At 34.8% G+C, this 21,109-nt stretch overlaps 1 protein-coding gene across 2 annotated transcripts in view; it reads right to left on the bottom strand.

Moving 5' to 3' along the window:
* Nucleotides 1–494: 494 nt before the first annotated feature.
* The window catches only part of LOC114334986 (sodium-independent sulfate anion transporter), a 125,873-nt gene continuing 105,258 nt past the window's right edge, over nucleotides 495–21,109 (bottom strand). For both annotated transcript variants that reach the window (XM_050654232.1, XM_050654224.1), the window contains exons 5-9: nucleotides 20,726–20,946; nucleotides 18,105–18,459; nucleotides 13,722–14,024; nucleotides 6,798–6,943; nucleotides 495–5,366 (exon numbers count right to left, since the gene is read on the bottom strand). In XM_050654232.1, coding sequence (XP_050510189.1) covers nucleotides 5,004–5,366; nucleotides 6,798–6,943; nucleotides 13,722–14,024; nucleotides 18,105–18,459; nucleotides 20,726–20,946 — 1,388 coding nt within the window. In that variant the 3' untranslated portion in view covers nucleotides 495–5,003. The remainder of the gene's footprint in view (nucleotides 5,367–6,797; nucleotides 6,944–13,721; nucleotides 14,025–18,104; nucleotides 18,460–20,725; nucleotides 20,947–21,109) is intronic.

Raw genomic sequence — 21,109 nt, forward strand, 5'->3', positions numbered from 1 at the left:
ATCCCTGCCGCCCCCGCAGATTTATTTATTAATATATGGTTCATTTACTAATATCCCCTCAACACTTTTCGTGTATGGGATATTTTTGTGATATCCTCTTTCCATTCTTTTTATTTCCTGGTAAAATGATTTTATTTCCTTTTTTTGGGACTTTTGACCGATCTCTTTGAGTTAACTTTCTTTTGTTTTCGTTTTTTTTGTTTCTGCATGTTCTCTTCATAGTTATCCTTAAAATTTTCTGTATTCTTGTCTGCTACTGTCATTATTATTTGCTATATTTTTTTCCAATTGCTACCGCTACTTTTTGGCATTCCTCATCATACCGTATTTTGTATGCTTTTGCTTCTATTAGTTTTCATTTCGTTTTCTTTATTCGCCTTGAAAACTGTCTCTTTTATGTTTTCCACTTTTTCCTACTTAAATACTTGTAAAACCGATTTTTTAAAAGATTTTTAGGGAATTTAAGGTTCATAGAAGAAAAATCAATACACAAATTTGTGAAAATATTTTAATATCACAGTCTAACTACTAGGAGTTGATTCATGAGGTCAGAATACAATGGAACAAGCTAAAAAGTAAATAAAAACACTGACATTTTTACATTTTATCTCAATATGAGTAGATGGTTCATAAATAATTAAATACTAGAAAAAGAAAAATACGTAAGTGGCCTTATAGCATTGCGATTTTAACTATAATTTAAAACAATACAAAAAATAACTTAAAACACATTTTAAAAATTTACCATAAATTTATTGCAAGTCAATTGAAGCATAATGAGGAATAAAACACAATTTTAACATTTTTACGGTATAGTTTTAGCGGTAAAGATATAGTTTTAGCATTTTTATAGTATATAAGGAGAAACAAGGTGACTCTATCTCACTGACACTATTTAACCATATGTTGGAAGAAAAAATAAGGAGGACAAACTTTGCAAACAAAAGTCATCATAACGAAGACGAAGATGACACTTATAAAAGCATTTGAAAAATTAGATATGGAAGCGAATAGGATAGGGCTAGAGATACAAAATACATGAAGATAGGGAAGGAAGACACAACACAACTCAGAAATATCTAATAACACAGAACCATAAATTTGAAACTGTATGCACGTTTAGCTACTTGGGAGTAACAATAGGAAAAACCGGAAATGAGAGAACAGAGAAAAGAATTCTGAAAAGCAAAAAAACATATGGAATTAATAGAAATCTGCTGAGAAGCAAGACTCTAAATAAGAGAACAAAGATGAACCTAGATACGACCTTAATAAAACCTGTAGTTGATATTTAATTACGCCCTCTAGCGGTGGACCTACAATAATGAAAATAATTTCCAGGCTTTTCCCGAGGCACAGTGAAACAAAGTATCCTAGTTGTGTCCCAAGTTCTTTGCTTGTATATAAGTTGAATGGCTAAAACTAATATTGATTGAATTACTATTAAAAATAAAACTGTAAAAATGTACCTAGGTACCTATCTAAAATGTTACAAACCTGCTGTATAAAATGGATGTAATATTCTCCAAAATACATTTAAACCGACTTATACAATTTTACATAAAAAAATTATAAATTATAAATAAAAAATATATTCTAAAAACCACGTACATCTAGAAAAATAAGTTATTTGTTATGATACTAGTTCCAAACGAAATTGGAGGACTAAGTACTAAAATCTACAATAAAATTATTATATAGTAGAAAAGATAAATAAAACAATACTGATTTTAAGTAACGTAGCAAGAAGAGGCGTCTGGTAGGATTTTTTTATAAATAAATATGAAAGTTAGGCAATGAGTGAAGACACAAAATATGAAGGATGAATGACGCGTATTCTTAACCTGTAATATTTACTGGTATTGCTAAGATAGGTCTTACTATCTTCCTTTATAATTGACCGACTTCTAAAATTCGCTCCTCAATGTTTTTAGCACCTACAAATATCAGATGCTATGTATATGGACAAACATGGAATAATGGCATCAATGGAACAAGCAGATCTATTGCCAAAACAAGGTTCGAGAGAAACCTTTGTAGGTGTAGAACCTTTCTGTGGCATCACTAAGGATGCCACGAAAAACGAGATCCAGAAACGGCTGATAAAGAATCATCAAAAGACATTTAGAGCCACTCAAGGGCAAATCCAGGCTCAAAAATAATCAAGAATTTTGAGAAAAAACTCTCTAAGTGAGCCCATCAGAATCAAAACCTGCCAAATCCGAAATTTTTCGTTCTGCAAATTCAAACTAAAAGTACAAATTTCTGAAGACGTAATAGACCAGGACTAATCTGTAAAAAAACGTGTATTTTTGGATGTGAGAGGTGGCATTCGAATTTTTGCAGATAAACTTAGGCGACACCTTCAGTAATAATAATTGACTTATGCTCCTTCTCAAATATGCCCGGAACATTAATAAAAAAACATTAAAATATTTAGAAATTTCGAAAAACATCGATTTTTTTCTGCTTTCTTTGCTTATAACTTTAAAACGATTCGTTTTGGAACAAAGTCGTAGAGAAATAAAATAAAGATAATTGAATTTTGTATGATAAACGACAGGTCAAAAATGTCTTAAGGTATTACCTTTTCAGCAATATAGCAATAAATACAAAATAAGGGGGCAAAATACGCCTGTTGTTATTCAATGTTTCTTAACCACTTTGGTGGCACTTAGAACCTTAGTAATTCGCTTAGAAAATTCTTATAACTTACTTAAATGGTCTACCAAATTTCATTAAAATCGACTTAATAGATTTTGCATAATAAATTTGCAACATAAATGTTTTTAAAAAAGTTCAAATTTTTTAAAATCTTTCTGAACAAAAAGTAGACCATTTAGAAGTTGGCTAACTTTTTACATATAAAGAGGTGCTCTACCTATCTAATACACTTTACAGAATTAAAATCGGATTATTTATAGGGCCTCAGCAATGCTTTAAAATTATAAACAATTTTTTGGCTTATAAATAAATAGCTTTGTTTAATAATAAAAAGAATAATTTTTAGCAATGCAAATAATTAAAACCGGTATAATTTGACTTAAACTTTCAAATGCTCTCAGCAGAATTGCTATTTTATTTTTTAATCAAAAGTTATTCTCGTTCAAAAATTGCAATTTTTCGATTTTTTTAATGTTCCACCGCGTTTATCTCGAAAACTATGCATCCTACGAAAAAACTTGTAAGAATTATTTTTTACTTAGAATTACCCAAGAAATACTTTGCGAAAAATCGATGTTATGTAATTCCTCAAGTTCTTTGCTTATAACAATCTTATCGACATACGGATCAACTGTTACCCAAAAAAATCGTGTTCTACGGGTCAAAATACATAAAAAAAACTTGGGTAAGTCCATCTAAATAAAGGAGCCCGTAGCACCCCCTCCTGGACACAGCACTAATTTGTTTATAAGCCAAAAAATTGTTTATAACTTTAAAACATTGCTGGGGCTGCTTAAATAATCCGATTTCAATTCTGTAAAGTGCATTAGATAGCTGGAGTGCTTCTTTATATGTAAAAAAATTTACAAATCTTTGTATGTTCTAGTTTTTGTTGTGCAAGATTTATTATTATGCAAAATCTAGTCCGTCAATTTTAATGAAATTTGGTGGACGGTTTTAGCACATTACAAAAATTTTCTAAGCGAATTAGGAAGGTTCCAAGTGTAACCTAAGTGATGGAAAACATTGAATAAGGACAGACTTGTTTTGCTCCCTTATTTTATATTTATTGCTATTTTGCAGCGAGGGTGTTAAATTAAGACATTTTTAACCAATTGTATCTGATAGAAAATTTAATTATCTTTGTTTTATTCTTATACGACTTTGTTCCAAAATGAATCGTTTTAAAGTTATAAGCAAAGAAAGTAGAAAAAAAAAACGAAATTTTTTGAAATTTTTAAATATTTTATTTTTTTTATTAATGTTCCGGGCATATTTGAGAAGGAGCATAAGTCAATTATTATTAACGAAGTTATCACCTAACTTTATCAGCAAAAATCCGAATACCACCTCTCACATCCACCTAAAAACTGATCCTTCCTGGTTTATAAGGGGCATGCAGAAAAATGACAAATTAATGTGCAAATTTATGATATTTATTGATGCCATTATTATTGAGAAATGCAGGACATTTTTTGGAAAACTTACATTTTTAATGTTTTTTTAGCCTCCTGACAAAATTTAAAAACATGGATCTAGCCGGTTTTGATTCTATAGACCTAGCAGGCCTCATAGTAAGGTAAATGAACCATGGTGCAGAAAGTGCGAAATGGAAGAAGATACTTCCGTACACATCCTAATCCACTGCAATGTGCTAAATGATGTGAGGCAGGAATTCACTGGTTACCTGTGGTTTGAACCAGAAGAGATCCTAAAACTATCAATAAGAAAACTGTTGACCATCGTTGAGGTTACTTCTTGTTAAAATGAAGATAAGATCACAAACGAAAATAGAACCAGAATTCCAAATATTGTGGAAAGAGCTTGTTGATTGAAATGGAGATGAGCAGGCCACGTGGCAAGGATGGAGTATGGAGTTAACCAAATGGAGACCAAGAACAGATAAGGAGGACGACCTGCTCGATGCCAAGATGATCTACGAAAGATGAACGAAAAACTGGATCCATACTGCATAAGACCGTACACCGTAAATACAAACAGGGAAGACCTATATCCTGCAGTGGATTAAAGCGGACTGACGATGATGGTCATATACATATATTCTTATCTTAGAAATTGGATCAGTTCAGCAATCGTATTCAACTGCTATTTTAGATCAGTTACCGTTATTCCACAGAGTCTTGAATTATAATGTTAGTCCCTAACATTCTTCTCTTAAGGTGAGACTTAAATTGGGAACTATATTCGACTTTAAATCGTTGTGTATCAAAATTCTCATATGATACACATATGTCCATAGCTAAAGTAGGTGTACTGAAACAGTGAAATCTATAGAGTCGGTCAAAATTCTGAGTCAAATCTTAGACATCTGTCTATCCTTACACACTTATCACCTCTTTCTCTTTTTTGACGTAAGACCTATCTTTGAGCAACTGATCGATTTGATCTTCATTGTAAAACACCACAAAGTCTTTTGGTTCGACTCCTTCGAATACAGAGCACACCGAAGGCTTCAAATTGAAGAAGAAAAGAGCCTGGTCTCGGGCTGCGAAGTCCTGGGTGAGAATCTCGATGACTGTGGCAGCTGTGTAATCGGCACCGTAGATATGCGAGCAGTCGATCACCACAGGGATACCTTGCCGAAGACTGTGCTTGGTTACTAGATTCCTGACGTAGTCGACGGAGGGGAAGATCAAGCAGCGGTCTGGGGTGAGCATCAAGTATTCGTTGCTTTCATTCGACTGTAACATATGAAATAGTTTAAAAATTAATAAAAAATAATGTTTGAATGTCTGTTTATTTAAGTGTTTATTCTTTCTAGGTTCAACATTCTATGTCAGTCCAGATGGCATCAAACCACTTCCTTTGTGGTCTCTCTCTTCTTTTCTCGCCTTGTTCTCCCGCTTGCAGAACTCTGTGCCCTGCTTTTATGTGTTATTTTGGGTCTCTTACACATCTCCATTAGCTTCTGGTTTGTTCTTCTGCACCATTCCCCCCCATTTAGTCTAGTTAATATCATCACAAAAATTTTTTTCAAGATTTCTTTCTCCCAAATCTCTTAACTTTTTTCTTATATCTGATTAATTATTTTTACATGCATACAACACTGTTGGTTTCACTATTGATTTATAAGTTTAAATCTTGGCTGCCCTGGATACGTTTTATGCCTTTAACAATGCATTTAAAGGCAATACTGCTTTGCTACCTTTTAACAACCCTTTATCTATTTCTCTCTCTTCGCCTCATCTAGTTGTAACTGTTACTTCAAGGTACTCAATTTCTGCTATCTTCTCAAATTTATACTCTCTCTCATTCGTCCTTCCTTAATGTGACCCATTTATTTTACTTGGATTTTTCTTATTTTACATTCAGTCCATATTTTCTAGCTTCCTCTTCAAATTTTATTTTTTTATGTAATTATGTTTATTTATAATCTATATCATTAAAAGAGTATTAAGTAAATTTGTTCCATGTTTTTGGGCATGAAGAAGAGACTTCCAATGATGTCTCATCTTATTCTATTTATGTTAGAGTTTTAAAATAGGTCCTGAGGCCAGGTTCTATCTAGTCTCCTTGTGACAGGGCCATTATGAAATAATTCCCTTACTAATTCGTTGTCATGGTGAATGGTACGCTCGTTTTGTGATTCCGAGGCTCGATGGATTTCTTCTCTGATGAAAGGTATATTTAAGTCTTCGTGCAGTATTTGATTAGAGACTCTGGTATATCGGCTGTGTAGAGTGAGAAAAGCAGCGGCCCGAGAACACTACCTTGCGGAACTCCGGAGTTAATAGGACAGAGGCTGGATTGTTGGTCTTTGAATTTTACTGAGAAATATCTATTTGATAAGTAGGATTTGATTAGGAGGAAATAGTTATGAAAATTTTTATAAAATTTTATGAAAAAAATTTATTAAAAAAATTTTATGAAAATTTTTCGAAGTTCTATTCTTGAATGTGTCATAAATACCAAGTCATCTGTCAAATTTATGCATTATTTTTTCTACTACTAGGTTGAATAAGTCTGTTGACAGGGGTATCTCAGTTTTAGTCTTCTAGTGACATTTAAGTGATTGGAAACATATTCAAGCCGTCATGGCTTGGAAACTTCATTTCTGATTGCCAAACCAATAAGTATTTAATATTATCCTTCTATTAGAAATGTATACTCACCAAAAGCTTTTCAACAGTAATTTTGGGCCTGGCAGCGTGGTACAGAATGAACAGTAAGTTAATTCCTATACCGACTAAAATACCAATCTCCAGGGCAAGTACCAAGCAAGCTATGAAGGTAGCAAATCCAAGTACCAGGTCACTTTCTGTAATAAAAAATATATTTAATAAACAAAAACGTCTCATGTACCTCCTAATGGGAGACTAATAAGTTTCGAAACCGGTAGAGGTGCTTGCTGCACTCTCTGATTGAACTGGAATAATGATGCGGCTGTAGTTTTGTGTTGCAACGAAATTGAAAATGGTTATTCATTTTTGAAAAACAAAAATATTTATTGTAGCAACTAATGTACATAATATATTGAAGAATATGTTCTTAATCAATATTGAGAAATACACTAACTTGCTATACGAAAAGAATCCTATCAGAGTACCAGGACGGCTTTAGAAAGGACAGATCTCCTATAGATAGGGTTACCATAATTTATTAAGGTCAAATCCGGACAGGGGTAGTCCAAGGGGTTGTAGAAAATGTAAAATGTGAATTTGACTGTGTTGCTACCTCTACATTGTACATATATGCCAGTGGTTTTCAATGTTTTTGAGCCATGTACCACCAAAATGCTTATAATTATTTTTGGTACCACCTAACTGAAGTATCTATGGAGGTAGGTAATTTAATTAACTACAAATATGCTGGATTTTGGCTGTGGTTTCGCGTTTTGTGTACCACCGCACCTAATGAAATGTACCACCAGTGGTACATGTACTTGATTGAGAACCCCTGATATATGCGAAATGCTTAGTCTGTACTGGGCCCAGGGATAGGGTGTTCTTCATCTGTTCTTCTTTCGTACTTTTCAGAAGACATAATTTTTCTCAAAAGTGGCTTGTCATTTTTTATTTTGTCATGGAATTCGGAACATGACATTACAGAATTTGCTTTAATATTGACAAGCTCCTTTAAAGGCAGAGATAATCTTTCTCTTTCAGCCGTCCATATAAAATTCATCATTGAAAAGATACGTTCAGTAAGAGCCGAAGTACCAGGCAGACAAAAGATGAATAATTCTACTATTTTAAAAATATTCGTAAAGGAAACGTTGCTTGTAGAAAATGCTTCAAATATTTCTTGCCATTTGTCATGAGTGTTTGGGGTTTCTTGTTTAGGTAGTAAAGTCCATTTAGGTTTCAGCTTTTTTAGAACTTGGAGAAGTGACGAGCGCTCATCAAATAATTCATCCACATTGACAGAATTCGGTACAACGCCGACTACAGCTAAAGCGCTCTCTTCCATCTCTTTCCAGGTAGGATCGGTAGCGCAGAATGAAATTTCCCACCGTTGTTGAGCCAAGTTTTTTCCATTTTTTTTAGTAAAGAAAAAAATCCGGACATTTCTTATATCCGGACGCCAATCCGGACATGTCTTTCAAATCCGGAGTGTCCGGACGAAATCCGGACGTATGGTAACCCTACCTATAGACCACATCTTCTCCTTAAAGGAGATGCAGACAACTTGTTACGAAGGTAAAGTTCCTTTGCATGTTTTGTTTGTCGATTTTAGACAAGCATATTATGATACAGTCAATACAGTCAAAATGTATCGAGCAATGGAACATTTCGGAATACGAAAAAATTGATCAGACTGGTAAAAATTACACTAAATAACTCTACCTATGAAATTGCTTGGCACGGTCACATTTCAGATAAAACGGTTGCAAAATTTTGACGCAGGGAGATCTTTTATCCAATACATTAGTGGAACTAGAACTTAATGTTAGAAACTATAATCAGAAAATTCTGCAAAAAGGTGGAAGAAACAATCATGAAAAATGAGCACCAGTGCATAGCATTTGCCGATGATCTAACGATCTTAGCAAGAACCGTGAAAGAATTAAGAAGAGTGGCGAAGAAAATTATTTAAAAAGCACAGAAATTCGGATAGGAGCAATAGCAGCTAAATTAAGACTAAACCATATATGATCATGAGAGGGAAAGAAGACTTTAGTATGAGACCTGTAAGTGGTAAAAGTATGGACAATTTTGAATACCTGAATGTAGTTTTCGATGAAAATGGAAAGATAAATGGGACCTTGATGCCAGAATAGCAAAACGAAATAAAACATTAGGTAGGTTAAGACCCTAATGAATTCAAAATACGTTTTTAAAAAAGGCACACTCCGAATATAAACAGTAACTAGACCCATAGTAACATATTCCTGCGAGGCATGGCCATTAAATAAGAAGGAAGAGGATACTCTAGACAGATGGGAAAGGAAAATAGTGTAACGCATATTTGGAGGAAGGAAGACAGAAGACGAGTGGGAGAGAAGAACCAACAACGAATAAATGGCTTTGTATAAAGAACCTACCAACACCAGGTTCCTCAAGTCGCAAAGCATCAGATGGTTGAGACATGTAGAAAGAATGGCAGCGAACAGAATGCTTAAACTATACTAAATTTACATTCAAGATACAGTAGCAATAAACAAACCAAGACACGTTAAATGCTACTAGGAGCACTCCCGAATCATAATTTACAATGTATAAACTTTGGAAATCATGATTTGGGATTTACAATGTATATACATTGTAAATTATGATTCGGGAGTGCTCCTAGTGGCATTTAACGTGTCTTGGTTTGTTTATTGCTACTGTATCTTGATTGTAAAATTAGTATAGTTATGAGCAGAAATATAATCGGTCCCAAAAGAAGAGATAGACGAACGAGGTGGATAAATAAATTGGAGAAAGACCTTAAACATGTGAAGGGGAGGGACTGGAAAAGAAAAGCATAAAACAGAAGTAAGGGGACAAATAGGCAGGGATGTATTATGTCCCCATTACTCTTTAATGTATACAGGGTGTCCAGAAACTCTACGACAAACGAAGACAGGAGATTCCTTAGATAATTTTAAGATAATTTAACCCATTTCACCTAGTCCGAAAATGCTTCCTAAGGGAGCTAGAGCTCTTTGAAGATGGCGTCATGTAATTAGTTTTTCTTAAATACCTCCAGAACGCTTCTATTTAAAAAAGCAAAAATTGGTATACATATTTGCTTTCCAGAAATAAATCGATTCCATCCATTGCGAATTTCTAGTACAGGTCATAGGCGTCCGTTTTGGGTAGGGCAACCGTTATTTTATCGCCTAACTTTTTTGTCTTTAATTTTTAAGCATTTTTGACTCTGAATTATTTAATTGTGAGTTATTCTAGTACTAAAAGGTACTCTTAGTTTAAGTCGATAGGACACACGATTTTCTAGAAAAATCGATTTGAAAATCTTTCGTTCCTTGAATTTAAAAAAAAAAGATTAAAAAAACTATTTAAAAAGATGAAAACTGGTACATTTATTTATATTCCAGAGATTAATCGATTTCATTAATGGCGAATTTCAAGTACCCGTCATAGGCGTCCGTTTTGGGTAGGTCAACAGTTATTTTATAGCATACCCTTATTGTCTTTAATTTTTACGTATTTTTGACACGAGATTATTCAATTATGAGATATTCGAGTACTAAAAGTTACTATTGCTTTAAGTTGGTAAAATACATCGTTTTTTTTTTATTTTTTTTTAACTTTTTTTTTCAAATTCCCAAAACTAAAAACTTTCAAATCGATTTTTCTAGAAAACCGTTTATCCTATCGGCTTAAAGTAAGAGTACATTTTAGTACTAGAATACCTCACAATTTAATATTCCAGTATCAAAAATGCTTAAAAGTTGAAGACAAAAAAGTTATGCAATAAAATAACCGTTGCACTACCCAAAACGTACGCCTATGACCGGTACTAGAAATTCGCAATGGATGGAATCGATTCATTTCAGGAAAGTAAATATGTATACCAATTTTCGTTTTTATAAATAGAAGCGTTCTGGAGGTATTTAAGAAAAACTAATTACATGGCGCCATCTTCAAAGAGCTCTAGCTCCCTTAGGAAGCATTTTCGGACTAGGTGAATTGGGTTAAATTGTCATAAAATTATCTGAGGAATCTCCTGTCTTCGTTTGTCGGTAGAGTTTCTGGACACCCTGTATAGTGAAGCCATTTTTGAAGAAGCATTACTACCTCAAAATGGAGGAATAATAATTAAAAGAAGATATATTAACAACATAAGATATGCAGATGACATCGTGATTATGGCAAGCTCCGCTGAGCAACTCAAATTACTACTAAACAAACAAACAGTTTCTGTAAGGAATATGGACTAAAAATGGATATAAAAAAGACCAAATCCATGATAATAACTAAGAAAACAAACAAACAAATATGCATACATTTGGAAAATGTACCGATAGAAAAGGTTGATAAATACAAATACCTAGGAACCTGGATTTCGCAGAAAAACGATCAAACAACAGAAATAAGGACCAGGATAGAAATAGTAAAAAATGCGTTTGTAAAAATGAAAACAAATATCTGCAACAAAGAGTTTAGATTAGAACTGAGAGTAAGAGCCTTGAGATGCTACGTGTTCTCGATGCTGCAATATGAACTTGAAAGCTGGACATTGAAGCATGGATACTTAAATAAGCTACAGTCATTTGAAATGTGGTGTTACAAAAGGATGCTTAAAATAGCATGGACACAGAAAAAAACGAACACGGAAGTATTTCGAAAAATGGCAAAGAATGCGAAATAATAAACACAATAAAAATATGAAAGTTACAATATCTGGGAGACGTAATGATGGGACAGTGATATGAAATGCTAAGACTGAAAATAAATGGAAATATAAGAGGCGGAAGGAGTATAGGAAGGAGAAGGAGAGTGTCATGGTTGAAGAATTTAAGCTACTGGTTTAAATGCAGTTCTAGAGAACTCTTCAGAGCAGTGCTAGATAGAGTAAAGATAGTGATGATGTTATCCAATATCCGATTGGAAGACTTTACTTAAAGAAGAAGAATTCTGACTTTGTTTATGGCAGATCTCAATAGTTCGTCAGATGACAGTCCGAACTATTGATGCAAGTTTTCGAGCCACCTGGACCTCTTCTACTGTCTATTTTCCCTCGGAGGTATATTATACGCATATAGGTATTACTACGTATTTACTTTAGTTTAAGTGTTTTTATAATTTTGTAATTAGTTAATCCATCAAATGGAATTTACTTGTAGTAACAACAAAAAAAGTAGGAGTAGTATTTTTTGCATTTGCATGGTATTACAAAAAAATTGCGAGTTCTCGCAATCTCGAAGTCTATTATGTAAAAAAAAGGAACACCGAAAGGTTAACAACCCACAAATACAGCGAATCACCTAATGATGTAAGAATCATCTTGTTAATGCGCGCAAATCGCACAAAAAACAATATTTTTTCGATAATTACTCGCCCATGTCGGTCAAATTCAAGGCTGATTCAGGTGAAAGCAAAAATCAGCCCGAAATATCGAATGTGAATGTCATTTTGTGGTTTTGAGTTGGCACAACTTGTTACAAGTTCGCGGATTTTTCTTTAGCGGGAGGTCGAAAGAAAGTAAGTAGAGCGAAAAAACGATAACAATAGATTTATCTGGAAAAATCGGCTGATTACAATGCAATTTCCTTGTATGAGTAATCAATTTTGATTAAATGTTTGTAATTGTTGCAAAAAAGACTATCAATATTCTACACCTGCATCAATTGGTACGGGTTTTACAGAAAAATGTGATGTGCAAAAAAATGTGAGTCATGTAAAATACTATTTCCTATATTTTGACTGTTTAGTCATCATTCAATTTTCACTTGTCCACTACTGGACATAAATCTCTATCATACTTTTCCATCTGATTCGGTCTTGTGCCTCTTGGATCCAATTCCTATGGCAACGTTCTAGATCGTCAATCCAAAAAGTTGGTGGCGACTTTTGCTTTGGTAGGCATAATCTCTTAGTCTTCATTCCAGTATCTGCTCTTTCCATCTGTTCTCTGTCATTTGAGCCACGTGACCTGACTAGTTCCACTTCAGTTTTGCTATTCTCTTTATAGCATCACTCCTGATCTTCGTCGTAGCTTGCGGTTTGAGATCTTGTTTCGCAGTGAAACGCCCAACGTAGTACGCTCCATAACCTTTTGAGCCACACCGTCTTTTGCTCTGTTTTCCTTGTCATTGTCAACGTTTCAACTCTGTAGGTCAACACCGGCAAAACTCACTAATTGAAGATTTTTCTTTTAAAACATTGGTATACCGAACGATTTGAAAATGTGGTTCAACTTGCCGAAAGTTTAAGTTAGTCTTATAAGACGAAGAGGCTGAATGGTTTGATTATCTTTTTCTATGCGAATCACGTGACCTAGGTATTTATAGCCCATTTGGGTTTTAGATACATTTATTTTCAATCTCTCTTATAGCGAGGAAAGGTACATATATATCAATCGGTTTTAAAACGTCTTGCGACGTTGTCCGATGCCTAATTTCCATGACACTCTATCATCCCATTGGTCCTCTCTAAGATCTCTTGCGCTCATCGCCTTCGTTACTCCCTCTCTCCAAGATTTCTTGGGTCTTCCTCTCTTTCTGCGGTTTGGTGGTACCCATTGCATAATTATTTTAGGGAGTCGAGTTATCCATCCTCTGGACGTGTCCGTACCATATCAGCTGTTTTCTTTCTATGTCTGTTGTTAGAGAGCCGTCAACCCCTATTCGCTGTCTTATCTCATCATTACGTATTCTCTCTCTGCGTGACACCTACTGATCTTCTAAAAGCGTCCATTTCAGGAAAGGTACAGCTGATTTAAAAGCTCTTTGGCCTCATCTATCCTATCAGCTATTAGCGTAACATCCTCTGCAAACCTCAGGTGGCTAAGCTTGTTTCCGTTTATGTTTATACCCTTGTCGGTCAGTTTTACCCTTTTACATTTATATATTCCAAAAGAGCAGTGAACAGTTTCGGAGATTCGATGTCATGATCTGACAAATGAGATAATTAAAAATATATGCTTACTTTTGGACCTCCACATAGGCTTAACAACTTTCACTTCCACCATGAAGATGACGGCTGCAATGATGACACCAGCTAGCGTGGCCTTTGGTATGTAATAGAAGTATGGAGTAAAGAACAGGAGAGCTAAAATCACAAGAATCCCAGTGTAGAGTCCTCCCAATGGTGTGCGAACCCCACTGGAATTATTAACAGCACTTCTGGATAGCGATCCTGTAGAAGGAAACGCCTGAACGAATGAATTGAAGATGTTGCAAATTCCTACAGCGATGAATTCTTGTGTTGAGTCCACCACTTTCCCATTAGCTGTAAAATAATAAAATAATGTACAAAAATATAAATGAATTTTATATTTATTAAAAGGTTATGATCATTAGCAAGAGGAAGACAACACAATATACGTCTTCTCTGTTCTTTTTTATACTGTCGAATCGTGGACCTTGAACGAAGATATGTGCATAAGATTGACCAAGTCACAAATGAGAAGGTCCTCAGAAAAATGAAGAAGAACCAAGAGGTATTGACCACCATCAAATCTCGAAAGTTACAATACTTCGGACCCATTATGCGAAATGTATCCAGATGCTACAAAGCATCCTGCACGGAAACAATTTTATAAAGCGAATTACAGAAGCGAATGAAGTAGATAATGGAGTAGAAGCTCCAAATATAGAGGAAGTTCTCGAAGCTATTAAGGCCCAGAAAAACAATAAAGCTCCGGGAGTTGACGAAATACCAGCAGAACTGTATAAGGTAGGTGACGACCACCTAGCAAGTCACATCCACGCGCTCATCAAAGACATAGAGAAGAAGAGAAAATACCCGACGACTGGAAGAAAAGTATAGTATGCCCGATCTATAAAAAAGGAGACAAATTCCAGTGCAAAAACTACCGTGGAATCTCTCTACTATGTACAGCATATAAACTCCTCACGTATATTATAAACCAGCGGCTCCAACCACTAGCAGAAAATATTATTGGAGAGTATCAGACGGGCTTCCAACGGGGAAAATCGACACTGGATCAAATATTTACAGTCAAACAGCTCTTAAGTAAATCATAGGAACACGATATTGATGTTCACAATGTGTTTGTAGACTTCAAACAGGCATACGACTCAGTCAAAAGGAACAAACTCTACTATATATTGGCTGAATTGACAATACCATACAAGCTAATAAGACTCATTAAAGCCACAATGGATGAAACTGAGGCATGTGTACGAATACAAAACCACCGGACAGACTTTTTCAAAATTTCGCAGGGACTAAAGCAGGGAGATGGGCTGGCCCCAACATTGTTTAACCTGGCACTGTAGTATGCGGTTAGGCAAATGCAAACTGGACGAGGTAACCTCCTGACCAACCGAACGGTTCAACTGGCCGCTTATGCCGATGATATTAATATTATGAGTAGAACATCAACAGCAGCACAGGAAACAGAGAGTTAAAACACAACAGAGAACGCAGAGTTTAAAACACAAACAAAATTGCTAGGTCTGGAAATTACCACAGAAAAAAACAAAAGTAATGACTCAGACGAGAAGAAATATAGTCCCACAAAACATTATACATGAAGATGGCATTGAAACGGTTGGAAAGTTTACGTACCTGGGAGTAGAAATATATGCCGACGGATCAGAAGATGGAGAAATACGGAAGAGAATAACGCAGGCAAACAGAGCTTATTTTGCCCTCTTCCATATTATATTTCGGTCTAAAAGTGTCCACCGAAATACAAAGATGAGAATTTATAAAACTTTAATTCGACCAATAACATGCTATGGCAGTGAAGCCTGGGTCCTGAAAGAAACATCCAAAAACAAACTCGACACATTCGAAAGGAAAGTACTGAGGAGAATACTAGGACCTGTGAGGGAAAACGGAATCTTCAGAAGTCGATACAACAACGAACTTTATCAACTTTATAAGAAAGCACCCCTGTCAGACTTCATTAGAATACAAAGATTGCAATGGGCCGGACATGTGATAAGAATGGGAGAGGATAGGCTACCAAAAAGAGCACTGAATGCTAGAATGCAGAGAAAGAGACCGGTTGGAAAGCCAAGAAAGCGCTGGGAAGACACAGTAAACAGCGACGCACAAGCCCCTTTAGGAGTCCGTGTATGGAGAAGAGCATCCACAGACAAGCAAGGGTAAAGGCAAAAAAATAAAGGAGGCCAAGGCTCAATTTGGGCTGTAGTGCCGTATAAGAAGAAGAAGAATTACAGGAAGATGAAGAACATACCGGTTAAAAAACCTCAGAACCTGGTTCAATACAACATCTGTGAAGCTTTTCCACGCTGCTGCAGATAAGATAAAGATTGCCATGACGGTCGTCAACATTCGTTACCGATAGACACATAAAAAAGAAGAGACAGCCACTCTGACTAAATTGATGATGAGAAAAGTGGAAGTTTCCGAGATTCGGCTTTACAGAAGAATCCTGAGAATAGCTTATGTAGACAGAGTCCCGAATGAAGAAGTCTCGCGAAGACTTTGAGAAGCGATAGAACTAAATAATGAAATAAAGATATCAAAACTACAGGGGATATGTATGAGGGATATGTATTATTATTATATTATTATACTTAAACAAGGGCAGAGGGCCAAGTCCCTATTATGCCCAAAAACAAAGAAATTACATAAGTAACCTACTAGTAAATAAAAATAAACAAAAACAACAACAACAAAAAAGATACAATTTGGGTTTACATAAAAAAATATTTCACTAAATTAGAAAACAGTAAAGTCTGTTTTTAAATGTGTTGGAAGAAGGGGCTGAGACAATGTTATCATTCAGGTTATTCCAAATATCGAAAGCTCTATTTGGTAGAAAATTCTGTCTTGATTTCGTACAAAAGTTCTCCTCTTTAAGTTTAAATTGGTGACCTCTAAGGCGTTCATCTTGATTGATGGTCATTTCGTCGAGATTTCCGAAATTGAATTTTAATATTTTAAATGTGGTTATTAAGTCGTCATGTTTGGGTTGAGACTGATAAATTTCATGTGAAAGTAGGATTGCACCAAGGCTCGGTGCTTAGTACTTATTTATTCTCGTTAGTTTTGGATCAGATAACAGCGAAACTACAGGGTAACATTACATGGTGCTTAATGTATGCTGATGATGTCGTGTTAGTAGAAAATAGTGAAAGAGACTTAGAACAAAAACTGGAACAGTGGCGACAAGCTCTGGAGAAAAAGGTTTAAAACTTAGTAGGACAAAAACAGAGTATTTGGAATGTGCATTTAAAGATGGAGTTACTACAAATAAAATGGTATCGTTGGATGGTGAACTGATTGTAAAAAGCAATAGATGTAGTTACGCTGCGATTTTGATGTGGCCCTTTTAAGGGTTTTTAAATATACCTGTTATACATGATTTTACTGTTTTTTTTTTGTATTACATGGTATACAGCCAACCACAGGAAAACTTTTTCTTTGTGAATTTTCAATAGTTTTAAGTACCTGGGATCGGTATTACAGAGTAATGAAGAAATAGATGGAGATGCATGCAGTAGAATTAGGACTGGATGGATGAAGTGGAAGGAAGCGAGTGGTGTGCTGTGTGACAGGAAAATTCCAATGAAGTTGAAGGGAAAATTCTATAAAGACCGGCTATGATGTACAGAACTGAATGTTGAGCAGTAAAAAAGAAAGAGGAACAACGAATGCATGTGGCGGAAATAAGAATGCTTAGATGGATGAGTGGAGTGACAAAAAAGGATAAAATTAAAAATGAGTATATTAGGGGAAGTCTAGGTGTGGCACCAATTGATGCCAAAATAAGAGAGCATAGGTTGAGATGGTTTGGTTATGTTCAACGTCGAGACGCTAATCACCCAATACGAAGAATTGCTGAAGTGCTGATTCCTGGAAGGAGTAGGAGTGGAAGACCAAAGAAGACGTAGGGGGAGACGATTAGGCAGGACATGTTGGTAAAGGGGATTAATATTGATATGACCCAAAATAGAATTGTTTGGAGAAATGCAATTAGGGAAGCCGACCTCGCATAGAGATAAGGCAAAGAGAATGATGATGAAAGATATCAAAACTACGATGCCTTGGCCACGTGATGAGAGGAACAAAATACCAGCTGCTGCAGAATGTCATGCAGGGAAAGATTTTAGAAAAGCGTAACGTTGGAAGGCGACGAATGTTATGGCTTTTAATTGCTCGTCTATAACCAGCTTTATAGAGGAGGAGTAAATAGAATACCTACAAATAGTCATGATGATGGCTAACCTTAGAAATAAGAACACTTTAAGAAGAAGGCACCTTCAAAAGAAGACGAAATCAAATATCTAAGCTATGTTTGTAATAGTATACAGTCTAATTTAAGGAAAGAATGAATTTAGGAAAAATTGAAATATATTAGGTACTTACCAAAGGCTTTACAAACGGCAATATTCTCCAATATAGCAATCAGTGGGACCACAATGATGGCGCTACCCAATTTAGTGATCATATCAGTGAAACTATCATTAGTAACCGTCCCATTAATGTTTCTATGGTAACTAAAAGGTGGCGGTACAACTGTTGGTAATCCTTGAGGTACGTGTCCTATGACTTTGAAGGGAGGTTCTCCGTTCAGACAGAAGGAATAGCCTATAAACCCGCATACGATAACCAGGATGGCGTTTCTGGCGGTGCCAATGAGCCATAGGAATCTATTAACTAGTTTCTGGAAAGTGGTTGGTTGCTCATTTTCACGGGAAGAGAGTTTTAGAGAACCGATTATCTAAAACAAGCAAAATGTTATTTAAAAAAATAGTTTCAATGATCTTATTTTTAACAGAATATCGGGAAAAAAACCAAAAATTTAAGATTGTTGCAATGGTCTTTTTCTTCACGTGCCATATCCGAATTATCTTACGTTGGCGATCACCATTTCGAAGGCTTCTGGATCTTCTGCAATATGGAATAATTGTCCTGAATTTAAAATCTGGGTCCATTCAAGAACGTTTTTAACCAAAAATCTTGGCCCTCTATTTTGCCTTTAAGGATCATTGTTCTTTATCGTTTAAGTGTTCTACCTTTAAGTGTTCTACATCGATTTCCCCTCTCTGTATGTCCCAGATAAGACATTTTTCCGGTGTTGAACTAACAGTCTTTAGCAGTTCTCTATCTTTGTTGACCCTCCTTAGACTTGCTCATTAGTTTTTCTTGCTGTCACAAGATATATTCAACATCCGTCTATGAATCCACATTTCCAATACTTCAATTCTGTTCATGGTTGATACTTTTAGTGTAGTGTAGAGACAACTTAACCATTCTTTGTCTTAGTTCTAAACTGAGATGATTATTGCAAATAAATTACTTCATTATCATAAAAGCCGTTTTAGTCATTGCTATTCTTCGTTTTATTTCTATGTCTGGCTAGTTGGTCTGCTTCCTGACAGAATGCTGTTGATACTTACGCCATTCATCTTGACTCCATCTTTAGAATCTTCCAGTGCCTATTTAAATAGAAACTCGGAGTAAAGATTAAATAACAGGGTGACAGAACACATCCCTGTCTAACTCTCCTCCTAATTTCTACTTCTGTGGATGTGGAACCTTCGATCTTAACTCTGGAATTTTGGTTCAAGTACAAATTTTTGAAGTTATATTTCTTTAGGCACGAGGGTGAATTTTTATTTTCCTGGGCGCATGCGCACACCGACAATATGGTATTAGTCGCTTGAACGTTATACAGGATCTTATTGGGTGTTATAATTTTGTCAATAATTGTTCAATATGGAGATTATGGATAAACAAAAATGTTGTATAATTAGTTTTTATTGTTGTAAGGACACAGACAAAAGCAAGTTTATAATATTGTAGTGACTTTTTAAATAGTTTGTAAAACCGACAGGTACGTAATAATTGTAAATGTTTCAGTATCCTAATAAAAAATTACATATGTACAGGTACCTACCTATGTGTAAAATTAAAAATGAACCTACTAAAATAGTATGTAATGCTTTGATTTACATAATTTGATTACCATCAAAATTTCTACCAATATTCACCTAATATATTGTTATTCCACAAAATATTCCTTTAATTCCACAAAAATCAAACTAATTTGATTAAATTCATATACCTAAGTAATAAACAACTGTCAAAAAGTTTATGGTGTAAACGTTCAGTTGGTGTATATTCCCACATGACAGATATGCGAATGTGGCGCAATGAGACAGCTGTTTGATTTTCGATCGACGGGATCGACGGGAAGCGGGTTCGATTCCAATGCAAGTTTTTTCTTATTTTTTTTTTAATCATTTTATGATTGTATTATATAATTTTTTTCAGAAAATACGTATTGTTGGCAACAATTATTGTTTAGAAATCATTTCTTTGTGGCATTTTTCAATGTGTTTGTGTGTGTTTTATTGTTTTATTTTTTTATTTTTGGTATTGTTTTAATAAAAATTTTTAGTAGTAAGTATTAAAATCTGTTTAATATTTAAATTAAATATAAATAAACTGTTTAAAGTATATTTCTTTTTTTGAAATCATAATTTAATAGAAGTATAACTTCTTACGTGCGTACAAAGTACACACATTCTTTTTTTAGTAGCTTGATGTCTTTCCCATGTAAACCGACTTCTTGCAAACGTTTTAATAGTACCTAGGTCGTGTCTTACTCTATCAAATGCAGAAGTCTATAAAGCAGATATAGTATAAAATTAAGCACAATTCACGTACAACATTCATAGTTAGATGAACAAAAGAACATATTCTACAAAGGTAGAAGATTTTTTGGCTTGATGCCGATCCTATGCAGCGTGTAGCCTTGCACTGTTGTCTTGTTTCAAATTTGTATGGCCTGATGATGATCTAAAACTCATTAGAAACGAAACTGGTAGCATTACACTTCATATAAAATATAATATCATTATTTATACAAGATTGTGGGTTTGTTGGTTTTTTCTTAATATTCTTTTAATATGAACTCACACCTTCAACCTTTTCTTTGCTTGATCTTATTTTTATAAAACACTTAGATAGTACCTACTTACCCTTAATATAAGAAGCACGGCTATACAGACAACACCTAACATAGCATCCCACCCTTGCGTGTGATGTATATCTTCGAATATACTCTTCCAGGTTTCCACGAACGTATTCCCGCTGGCGTGGATACCCAGGACATCCTTTACTTGTGATGTGACGATAATGAGTGCTACCGCAGATGTGAATCCGGAAGAAACTGGTCCGGACACGAAATCTATAAGGAACCCTGAAAAATGGATAGGTGTCAAATATTTATTTAATAATGTGTTTACGATTTTTGTAAACTTTAACCCCTTCAATACTGTGGGATGATATAGATCTCAAAGAGAAATTAAAAAAATACTGCATCGCTAAAAACGATTCTAAAATTTATTGGAATAAAATAACTC

Source organism: Diabrotica virgifera, chromosome 1 (assembly GCF_917563875.1).
Source record: "Diabrotica virgifera virgifera chromosome 1, PGI_DIABVI_V3a".
Taxonomy (NCBI): domain Eukaryota; kingdom Metazoa; phylum Arthropoda; class Insecta; order Coleoptera; family Chrysomelidae; genus Diabrotica; species Diabrotica virgifera.